The sequence below is a fragment of the Cuculus canorus genome, chromosome 27 (genome assembly GCF_017976375.1).
Source record: "Cuculus canorus isolate bCucCan1 chromosome 27, bCucCan1.pri, whole genome shotgun sequence".
NCBI lineage: Eukaryota > Metazoa > Chordata > Aves > Cuculiformes > Cuculidae > Cuculus > Cuculus canorus.
The window spans coordinates 3,243,120-3,254,211 of NC_071427.1; the positions used below are offsets into that span (position 1 = coordinate 3,243,120).

At 62.6% G+C, this 11,092-nt stretch overlaps 2 protein-coding genes across 2 annotated transcripts in view; one reads left to right on the forward strand and one right to left on the reverse strand.

Moving 5' to 3' along the window:
• PALM (paralemmin) overlaps window positions 1-4,867 on the reverse strand; it is a 23,989-nt gene extending 19,122 nt beyond the window's left edge. Inside the window, exon 1 of the mRNA XM_054050175.1 lies at window positions 4,650-4,867. Within this exon, the coding sequence (XP_053906150.1) occupies window positions 4,650-4,654 (5 nt within the window). The 5' untranslated portion in view covers window positions 4,655-4,867. The remainder of the gene's footprint in view (window positions 1-4,649) is intronic.
• LOC104067740 (serine protease 57) lies at window positions 4,776-10,870 on the forward strand. The gene is made up of 7 exons (XM_054050571.1): window positions 4,776-5,022; window positions 6,649-6,855; window positions 7,117-7,270; window positions 7,439-7,583; window positions 8,866-9,126; window positions 9,277-9,462; window positions 10,787-10,870. The coding sequence occupies exons 1-7, from the start codon at window positions 4,776-4,778 to the stop codon at window positions 10,868-10,870; spliced, it is 1,284 nt and encodes a 427-aa protein (XP_053906546.1).
• The last annotated feature ends 222 nt before the right edge of the window (window positions 10,871-11,092 follow it).

Sequence of the window (11,092 nt, forward strand, 5' to 3'; positions counted from 1 at the left end):
CCCAGTGCTCAGGCTGCTCAATCCCTTTCTGTAAACCACTACCCCAGTGCTCAATCCCACTCCATCCCTCTCCATAAACCATCACCCCAGTGCTGAATCCCTTTCCATCTCTCTCCATAAACCATCACCCCAGTGCTCAATCCCATTCCATCCCTCTCCGTGTGCCATCACCCCAGTGCTCAATCCCACTCCATCCCTCTCTGTGCATCACCACCCCAGTGCTCAATCCCATTCCATCCCTTTCCGTGCACCACCACCCCAGTGCTCAATCCCACTCCATCCCTTTCCGTGCACCACCACCCCAGTGCTCAGCCCCGCTCTGCCCCTCTCCATAAGCTTCCCCACGCTCCGGCTGCTTGCACAGCCCCATCCAGGAGGAGACAGGGACAGGAGGGAGATGGAGGGAGGCAGGAGGAGGAGATGGCAGCCCCAGGATCCCAAAAAACGCAGGATGCATTAGAGCAAGCAGAGCTGCCTGATTGATTCTTCGGGCTGAGACGTGGGCTGGGAGTGCCAGGAGAAAATGGATCCCATGAATATTTGATGAACAGAGGCTCGGGGAGGGAGTTTGATTGGAAAATTACAGATCTTTCAAACAATGGTTCAAGTACCCTCCAAACACTTGGGTTTCCAGCTCCTTTCCAGTTAAAGGAGCAAAGCTCCACCAGGAAACTCCCCCCACGATTTATGAATGAGAGCGGAGCCAGCTGCTCCCCACGCCTTGGAGCACCAACCGCCTGGGACACAGCACCTTGGGATGGCCCTGGCTGCGTCGCTTTGTCTCCGGGTTCCCCGTTCACACGAGCCAAGGTGGTTTTCCCACCCCACCACCCGTGAGCACGTGCCAGGCTTCAAGGGAACGTGGCTCCTGGCTGGACTCCTGGCAGGGACACCCCAGGAGCATCCATGCGGAGCTCAGACTTCGGCGCCGAGCCAACAGGCTGAGCTCAGCCCACATCCAGCCATGCTCTACCAGGAAACACCTGGCTGGGGCAGGATCCACCTTGGATCCTCTCTCTCTCTCCTCTTGGGCTGCTGCAGGGCTCGTCCTCGCCCCCAAGAGCGGCTGCTGTCTGCAGCCTGGAGGCTCGCTCGGGTGGAGTAAAGACAGACTCGGGAAACCAGGCTCACCTCCAGCCCCACGCTCTGCAATTCCACCCAACCCTGCCCTTCCCTGCTTTCGCCTTCCCTGCTTTCCCCCGGCCCTTCCTCGCTGCCACCAGCTCCACCACTGGAGATACCTCCACGGTTCCCGGCACAGCGCGTGAACCATTGACCTTGCGTAGGGAAAGGAGCTGTTTCTAGCCAGGAAGCAGGAATGCCAACTTCATCAGCTTCCCAGGAAACCTGCTCCGGTTCCTGCCCAAACACAAGGGTCTGGCTGAGAGGCCTCATCCTGCAGCGGTGGCCAAAGTCTGAACCCCGAGATCCAGGGCTGGGGGGCTGTTGTGCACCCGTCTGCAGCGGAGCTTTATGGCTTCCTCTGGGAGAGCTGGGAAGATCCACAGTGCCATCCCCTCAGCAACCCACAGGGACACTCAACCCCCTTCTTCTCCCCACAGCTGAGCCAGGAGGCAGCGATGGTCCAACCTGTGGAGCATCACCTCGGTTTCCCTTCTCCCTGGGGCAGGTGGAAAGCAGGGTCCTGAGTCCCTTCCTAAAGGCTCCCAGGTTACCTCTCAGGCAGAAATCTCTCCTTCCCTTGGGTGCAACCATTGGCTTCGGATCAGGGATGGGCAAGGTCAGGAAGGGAGGAAAAGGAGAGCCCATGCTCCGAGGACACCAAAACCCAGAGAGGACAGCAGTGACCCGCATGGACAAACTACTGGAGCAGCCAGACATGGAGATGGAACATCTCCAGCTGCTCAAGAGCATCAGTGGCAGCTGGAGCAGAGGACAGGGGAGCAGCCTTGAAGAGACCAGCAGAGCCTGCACAAGATCTGGGAGCTTTCTGCCAAACCTCCCTGGGCACCAGCAGCTCCCGGTGGCCAGGAACCCTCCTCCAGCTGCTGCCAGTGCCAAGCAAAGCAAGGAACCAAAGCAAGGCCACCAGCACGCTCCTCAGCACCCATTCTCTGCTGCATTCCCATGCCCACGTCAGGGGAGCACCTTGCTGTGTCTCCACCTGCCCTGGGACTCTCCTAAATCTCCAGCCCCGCAACCAGGCTTTGGGTTTGAGAGCAGGACTGTCCCAGCAAGACCCAAGACAGGGGCACCAGAGCTGCAGGTGCCCCTGGAAACCCAAATCCCCTCCGGTGAGCACATCTGGGCATTTTAACCACCTTTTGCCTGTTTATTCTAAGCCAAAAGCTCAGGAGCCTCCTCCCAGGGAGCAGCAGCCGGCTGAGCAGCTGGAGAGGCTGCACCGGTGCTGCCCACGCAGAAGCCACTTGTGATCCCATTTGGCTTTTTGGCTGCACCCCACGCCTGCAGACAGGACCGCGGGGAAGACGCTGCTCCCACAGCTCGGAGGGATGAGTCCCCACCCCAGACCACTCATGGAGTTGACTCCAAAGAAAGAACTATTGGCGTCCAGCATACGGAGTTGCGCCCCTCCATAGGGTCCTCAGCCCTTCTTGGGGTGATCCGCCTGGAGACTCAGCTGCAAGAGGAGCTCAGGGCAGAGCAGGGTGAAAGGAGCCCACGTGCAGGAGCCACCACCCTGTCCCGCACCATCCCCTGCATCAATCCCATCCCTCAACACCTCCACCTGGGAGACCCTCAGCCCAGTCCCTGCAGCTCCTCCACCCACTCCCACCGCGCCCCTCAATTCTGACCTTTCCCTCAACTGCTTTTTGGCAAATCGCACATTTCCCTCCCCGAAAGAGGCGCTTTCCTGAAGGGATCGACACACCGAGGAGCTGCCCAAAGCCACAGACCTGCCTTGGCAAGCTCTCACACCACAAAACCTCTGGCCCCTCCAGCAGCTAAAGGAGCTGCTCTGCACCCTGAGCCCCACAGACGCTGCGCCCCAGCCTCCAAAACACCCCCAGGAACGCAACAGTGCCTCCCGCGCTGCTCTCAGCATCAAGCCAGCCAGATCCCACCCTGACCTCCAGAAACCACCTTCCCATCCCTTGCCAGCGCCCCACAGCTCCCCAGGTGGGAGGCGGATGACGGCGAGCGGGACCTGTTGAGCACCCAGCATCTCTCCAGCAGTGATGGGTGCAAGGCGAGGTGGCCGCGAGCAGTGGAGGGGAGCTGACCCCAGGATGAATGGATGCTCCCAGGAAGCCCCCAGGGCCAAATCCAGGAGGGAGCCTCGTTTGCCATGAAGGGGTTCGCAGCCACAAAAGGGAAAACAAGGCCTGGGTGAAACAGGGCCAGCCCGGCCGGCTGCTGTCGCTTATCAGTGGCTTTTGAGCAGCCGACCAGCCCCGTGCCCTTCCAGCACCAACACGCTGCTGGTATTCCAGAGGGGCAAACCCAGTGCGTGGACAGGATGGTCCCAAACCTTCCAATAGCCTCCACCTGCTCCCTCCTTCCTCCATCCACCTGCAAATCCCAATCCCAGCTCCCAGCTCAGGCACCAACCGACCGGGTTGGGCCCCACCACAGCACACAAAGGATGAGGCCAAGGCTGGAGAGCATCCCTCCGGTGGGATTCAGCGTGCAAGGTTTCCCCACCACCACCACCATCGCAGCCGGGTCTCTCGGCAGGGCTGGGGATGCGTGCGCAGGGAGGGGTCCGTGGCTCCCAGCCACCCACTCACCCCAGCCAAAAGCAGCAGCAACAACAGGTTCAAAACACAAAAATAAACGCCCTTCCCACCCTCCTTTGCTTCCCGCACCGCTGCCAGCGGAGACTCGTCCCGCTCCGGGGCCTCTGCTGCTGCACCCCGAGCTGGCATCTCAGCACCCCACAGCCGGGCTGGGACCCAGGAAGGGCAGCACCTGCCCAGCAGCATCTGGGGGACACGAGGCCCCGGTATTGGGGTCCCGAGTCACGGCATTAAGGAGGATGTAAACCCCTGGGTTTGAGGTCCTGAGTGGCAGCATCTGGGGGGGATGTAAAGCACGCAGTTTGGGGGTCCTGAGCCCCAGCATCGGGCAGGATGGCAGCCCCTGGTTTTTGGGGTCCTAAACCTCAGCATGGGGGAGATGTAAGCCCCTGAGTTTGGGATTCTGAGCTCCAGCATTGGAGGGATGCAAGATCCTGGGTTTGGGGGTCCTGCGCCCCAGCACCTGGGGGAATGCGAGCCCCCAGTCTGAGGGTTTTGAGCCCCAGCATTGGGCAGGAACAGAGTCCCTGGTTTGGGGGATGTAAACCCCCAGGTTTGGGGTCCTGAGTCCTCAGGACCAGGGATATGCAACCCTTCCTTTTTGGGGTCCTGAGCCCCAGCATCTAGGGGGGGTGCGAGCCCCCGGTTTTGGGGTCCCAAGCCTTGGCACCGGGGGGATGCAAGCCTCCAGGTCTGGGATCCCGAGTCCCAGCCTCGTGGGGCTGTGAGCCCCCGGTTTTGTGTTCCTGAGCCTCGGCAGCAGGAAAGCCCCCGGTGTGGGGCTCCGTCAGCCCCCAGCGTGCGGTTCCCACGGCCCCAGCGCGGGGGTCCCGAGTCCCGGCACCGGGGGGTTCCGTCTGTCCGTCCGTCCCTCCCCTCCCCCCCCGGTTCTGCGGAGCTCAGCCCTCGCCCGGATCCGGTACTCACTCCATTTTCCAGGCGGGATCGAGCCGGGCAGAGGCGAGGCGGAGCGGGGCCGGCAACCGCCGGCGTCCCGGCACTCAGGGCCCGGCGGGCGGCGGCATCCCCGGCGGGGCTGCGGGATGCGCAGGGATGTCGGGGCCGCGCCGGTGCGCCCGCCTTCCGTACAGCTCCGTCTGCCGGGCGCGGCTCGCCACTGCCGCCGCCCCTCACCCTGCCTCGGGGCTCCGCACCCCCCGCCCATCACCCGGCATCGGGGCTGGGCAATCCCCCATCCCCTTCCCCCGCTCACAGTTATCGGGGCTGGTCAACCTACCCCAGCCCCTCACCTTGTCTCAGGGCTCAGCACCCCACGCCCATCATCCGGCATCGGGGCTGGGCAACCCCCATTCGCCCATCACCCGGCATCGGGGCTGGGCAACCCCCATTAGCCCATCACCCGGCATCGGGGCTCCGCACCCCCCATTCGCCCATCACCAGGCATTGGGGCTGGGCAACCCCCACCAGCCCATCACCCGGCATCTGGGCTGGGCAACCCCCACCAGCCCATCACCCGGCATCGGGGCTGGGCAACCCCCACCCGCCCATCACCCGGCATCCGGGCTGGGCAACCCCCACCCGCCCATCACCCGGCATCGGGGCTGGGCAAACCCCACCAGCCCATCACCCGGCATCGGGGCTGGGCAACCCCCCCACGCCCATCACCAGGCATCGGGGCTCCACATCCCCCCACGCCCATCACCCGGCATCGGGGCTGGGCACCCCCTGCCCATCGTTTCCAACGCCCCTCACCCGACTTCGGAGCTCCGCAACCCCCTGCCTGCCACCCCTGCCCCTCACCCGGCCTCAGGGCTCCACATCCCCCCCCCCCCCCGCCCATCACCCAGCCTCGGGGCTCCCCCCAGGGCCACCCCATGCAGTTTCTGGGGTTCAGGGGGACCCCAAAGCTTGTCCTGGCTGTGCAGTGTCCAGAGCGCGGAGGCTGGAGGGGCTGCGGGCTCCTCACCCTGAGCAGGATGGACCCCCCCCCCCCCCCCAAATGAACCCCCCTCCTGCTACCCCGGAGTGTCCCCACCGGGGCCAAATATCACCCGCATCCACTTTCCAGGGGCCCCCCATGTGTCCCCCCAACCTCGAAGGGCGATGGAGGAGAGGGTGGGGAATTGGGGAGCGGGGCTGCGCGTCCCCCCTCGCTGTGCCTCGGTTTCCCAATCCAACAGTGGCACCGGGCAAACTGACACAGGAAGCCCTCGGCCACAGCGCGTTGGGAAATGTGCCCGCTGGGCAGGGCGAGAGCTCCGGAGATCCCAGAGTGAGCCCGGCTCTGCAGAGGGGGGTACCCCTGTCCCCCCAAAACAGCCCTTCTTGTGCCCCAAGGGGATGCAGAGCATGGGGGTCAAACTGCCCCCCTGCCCACAGCACCATCCCAGAGCCAGGGGGTCTCCAGAGCGGCTGGAGGACAACTTGGATCCAAGCACAGGCCTGGAGAGGCCAAAAGACAATTCGGACCCGAGCACATCAAAATCACAGAGGGGCCAAAAAACAATTCGGATCCAAGAACATCACAGTCCAAGAGGGGCCAAAAGACAATTTGGATCCAAGAACATCACAGTCCAAGAGGGGCCAAAAGACAATTGGGATCCAAGCACACCACAGTCCCAGAGGGGCCAAAACACAGTTCGGATCCAAGCACATCACAGTCCCAGAGGACCAAAGGACAATTCGGATCCAAGAACACCACAGTCCCCGCACAACCCCCAGCTCCAGGCTGGGACACTGCCATGTCTTGGGAGGAGTCCTGTGCTGTGGTGGGACCTTGCTGCTCCAACCTCTGCCAAGAGGAGAGAGGTTTCATCCTGCTCAGCTCAAAGCACGAGAGGAGTCAGGGCTGGCACGGGAAGATGCTTTGCTTACTCTCCTTCTCCCAGCTCATCTCCTGGGGAAGCTGCAAGGCTGCATCTCCCCCGGCTGCAGCGTTGCAGTGCCGGTGCTCCCTGCACCGCAGCAATTGCACAAGGCAGCAACAGCCAGGGAGGAGGAAGCAGGAGGGGGATACCCAGGCACCCAGGCAGCGCCTCAGTCCCAGCCCCTCAATCCCTGAGAAGTCCCAGAGGAGGTGGCAGTGGTCCACTCTGCACCAGTACGGTCACAACTGCCATGTTCATCCTCAGCCTGGGAGGCTCCATCCTGCTCCTGGCGCTCGCCCCAGCAGGTAACGGGGAAGCTGGGGCTGAGAAGGCTGAAGGGTTGGTGCCTACAACCAGGGTGGGGAAGGAAGACCCTGGGGTGAGAGAAGGAGACCCTGGAGCGGAGCACCCTGGAAAGTCTTTGCTCTGCCACGCTCAGCTTGACCACTCCCTGGCACCCCCAGTGCTGGGGTGCTTGGGATGTGCAGCCAGGAGCAAGATGGACACAAGCAAAAGCCATGCCTGAACTCTTTGGTAGCCCCTGACTACCTGCCCTCACCCATCAGGTGCCCAGGGGAGCCGGATCATCGGGGGGAAGGCAGCAGCCCCCCACTCCAGGCCTTTCATCGCCTCCATCCAGATGGACGGCCAACACGTCTGCGGGGGCTTCCTGGTGTGGCCCAAGTGGGTGATGACAGCAGCTCACTGCCTCATTCCCAGGTGAGCCACAAGCTTCACATCCTCACCCAGGACACGGCGCAGCCCCTTTCAAGCAGATATCCCCATCCCAAGGGGTTACATCTCCCTGGAGCAACCTTCATCCATGCTCCGCTCAAGCCCACCTCGCTAGCTTCCTTCTCCTCCTCTCCCATCCCTCCTCTGCCACAGGCGAAACCCCTCGGTGCGCGTGGTGCTGGGCGCCCACAGGCTGGAGGAACCCGAGGAGTCCCAGCAGGTCTTCAGCATCACCGAGTCCATCGCCCACCCGCACTACAACCCCAGTTCGGTGGACAACGATATCCGCCTGCTCAAGGTGAGAGACTCAACGCACGTTCCCAGAAGGTGGGATGCCCACAGGGAGCAGGAGGGAGGTGGGGCGCAGGAAAGAAATGGGGTGCCCCACACCTCAGTGGGTGTAGGAAGGGAGATGAGATGCCTCTCACCATGTGGGGTGCAGGAAGGGGGATTGGGCACCACACGTTCCATGGGGTGCGAAGAGATATGGTGTCCCACATCCTGCAGGGTGCAGGAGGGAAATGAGGTGCCCCATGGTTGCAGGAGGGAAGTGGGGTACCCCACAGAGTACAGGAAGGAGATGGGGTGCCCTTCATCCTTTGTGGTGCAGGAGGGAGATTGAGTACCCCACATCCTGCAGAGTGTAAGAGGAAGATGGGGTGTCCCTTGCCCCACGGGTGCAGGAAGGCGATGAGATGTCCGGCGCTCCATGGATTCAGGATGGAGATGGGATGCTCCTTGCCCCACAAAGCACAAGAGGGAGATGGGATGTCCCATGAGTGCAGGAAGGAGGTGGAGAACCCCACAAGATGCAGGAGGGAGATGGGGAGCCCTGTAGGGAGCAGGAGGGACATGAGGAGCTGAACAGACACTAGATGTCAGTGCTTCTCCGGAGAAGCAGGACAGCACCGAGGGGTGCGAGGGAGGCGGCTCAGGACATCCAACCTTGGCTCCGAGGTCCCTCCTCCCCGGGATGCTGGAGCAGACTGGGACCAGTGCAGAGGGCTGGTGTGGGAAGAGGGGGGGGAGGCAGCCCCTGAAGAGGTGTGATGGGGTGTGATGGGGTGCAGGGTGGTGGGGGTCCCCAGGCAGAAGGAGTTGGGGGGTTCTGCCCCAGCAGCGAAGCCACCCGTGTCCCTGGCTCCCACCCAGCTGAACAGGGTGTGATGGGGTGCAGGGTGGTGGGGGTCCCCAGGCAGAAGGAGTTGGGGGGTTCTGCCCCAGCATTGAAGCCACCCGTGTCCCTGGCTCCCACTCAGCTGAACAGGGTGTGATGGGGTGCAGGGTGGTGGGGGTCCCCAGGCAGAAGGAGTTGGGGGGTTCCGCCCCAGCATTGAAGCCACCCATGTCCCTGGCTCCCACCCAGCTGAACAGGGTGTGATGGGGTGCAGGGTGGTGGGGGTCCCCAGGCAGAAGGAGTTGGGGAGTTCTGCCCCAGCATTGAAGCCACCCGTGTCCCTGGCTCCCACTCAGCTGAACAGGGTGTGATGGGGTGCAGGGTGGTGGGGGTCCCCAGGCAGAAGGAGTTGGGGGGTTCCGCCCCAGCAGCAAAGCCACCCGTGTCCCTGGCTCCCACCCAGCTGAACAGGTCGGCCACGCTGAACGAGTACGTGAAGCGAATCCGCCTGCCCCCACCGCACATCGACCTCAAGCCCGGTACCCTCTGCTATGTGATGGGTTGGGGGGACACCTCCAACTACGGTGATCGGCCCACCGAGTTGATGGAAACCGGTACCACCATCGTCAAGCGGAGCCTCTGCCGAACGCTGTGGAGGGGCAAAGTCTCAGCCAACATGATGTGTGGGGCCAGCCGCAACACCACGCTGCAGGGCGTCTGCGCCGTGAGTGCCATCCCGGCCCCCATTCCCTTCATGGACTCAGAGGATGCTTTGGGTTGGACAGGACATTTACAGGTCATCCAGTCCAACCTCCACCCGGTCACCCCCTCCAGGAGACCCCCTAAGTCTTCCTCTCACCCCTTTGCTTCACAGGGTGATTCCGGGGGTCCCCTGATCTTCAAGGGAAAGGTTTACGGCATCGTCTCGTTCTCTGGGGAGAGATGTGGAGATCGCCGGCACCCCGACATCTACACCAAGATCTCCAACTACATCGACTGGGTGCATCGCACCATACGAGGGCATCGCCGTCAGAAGGGGCAGCCGAAGCCCCAGCTGGGGGTGGGAGGGGGTCCTGGGGGCAGATGGGCTGTGGGGAGGGGGACCAAAGGGTCTTGGCTGCCTGGAGGCTCCCAGGAAGGGAGAAAAGGGCCAGAACCCCCAAATCCTCCCTGCTCCTGGGGGTTTGGGAGCTGATGCTCAGGGCTCCTCAACTCAGGGTGAGGGGGGAGAGTGACTCTACATCTTGAGGAGGGGAGATACCTCCCTGCAGGCTGTACGAGAAGCCTCAGAACCTCACTCAAGCTGTTGCAGCAGCAGCATTTTCCTTCCTCAATAAAACCTTCTTCTCAGACCTCTGTTGGTTCACCTTCCTTCTACCCACTCTGCTCCCCCAGCCCTGGGACCGGCAGCAGCCCCAGGGATGCTCGCCCACCCCCTTCAGTCCACCACCACCCTGATCCTGCCCCAAGGATGCGATGGGGAGAACAAGAAGAAGCCCAGGCCCACCTGCCCAGGGAGTCAGAGGTCCTGGGATGGGGTCTGAGCCCCCTTTAACCTCTACCGGCTGAGTCGGGAGGGTCCAATCCTTAAACCTGCATTGCCCAAGTGGCTGCTGCCCATCACAATGAGGGCTATTTTTTCCCAGCTTCCTCATCTCCTGTCCTTCCTTTTCTCTTCTCTTTTCCTTCCATGGCTGTCCCACTGCTCCTGTTCCTGTTTGGTCTCCAGTTGGACCCCAGCCCTCGTCTGGGTTGAGGTGATGGAGTAAGGGATGCAGGAGGAAGGAGGGAAGCACCAGCCACCACTCAGGACCAGACCAGGATCTGCACCCAGGTTCTGCCACCCCAAATGAGCACCTCCAGCACCGCTGGAGCTGCCTTCCCGCCGGGGTGGGGCTCCCCATCCCGTCTCATCCCACCCTGTCTCATCCCATCCTGTCTCGTCTTGTCCCATCCCACACCACACCCTCCCTACCGTGCTACGGGACCCCCCAAACAGGGGGAACCACAGACACCTCCTGTGGGCAGATGGGCTCCCAACCACCCTGTTGTGCTGACAGAGCCCACGGGGACCCCGGCGAGAGCCTCACCCACCTCCTCAGTGTGATGGGTGCACGGATGGGTGCTCATCCCGATGGGATTTGGGTGGCCACAGGGGCCAGGAGTTGCCCACGCCGATGTACATGTGCTGAGTTGCTGCTGGGTCTCAGCTGAGACACACACACACACACACACACGCCGTGCGGCTTTGCCCGGCGGCGGCACGGCCGTCTCCAGGGACAGACACAGACATTCCCTGCTCTTGGTTGTTTGTTTTATCTGCAAATTGCTGGCACGCTGCGGCCGTGGGGTGCAGCTGCCCTCCTCTCCCAGGGGTCCCACAGGATGCTGCAGCGACCGCAGCATCCGGCACGGGCCAGCTCGCCGCCCGCTGGGGCTCTCCTGGGGAGGATGAAGTCCAGGGCTAGGCCAGCATCCCAAGAGCTCCCCAAAAAGCATTCCCACCTCTGCATTCTCCGTTATTCCCACACTGAGGACCCCATGGACTTGGGCAACCCCTCCTTGCAGCAACGCTGCCCCATTCCCTCCAGTTGCAACCCCAGATCCCCACTGCAGGGCTTGGCGTGAGATCAGGGGGACACAGCCATGGGCATCGGTGGCTTTGGGGACAACAGGGGACAATCAGCATC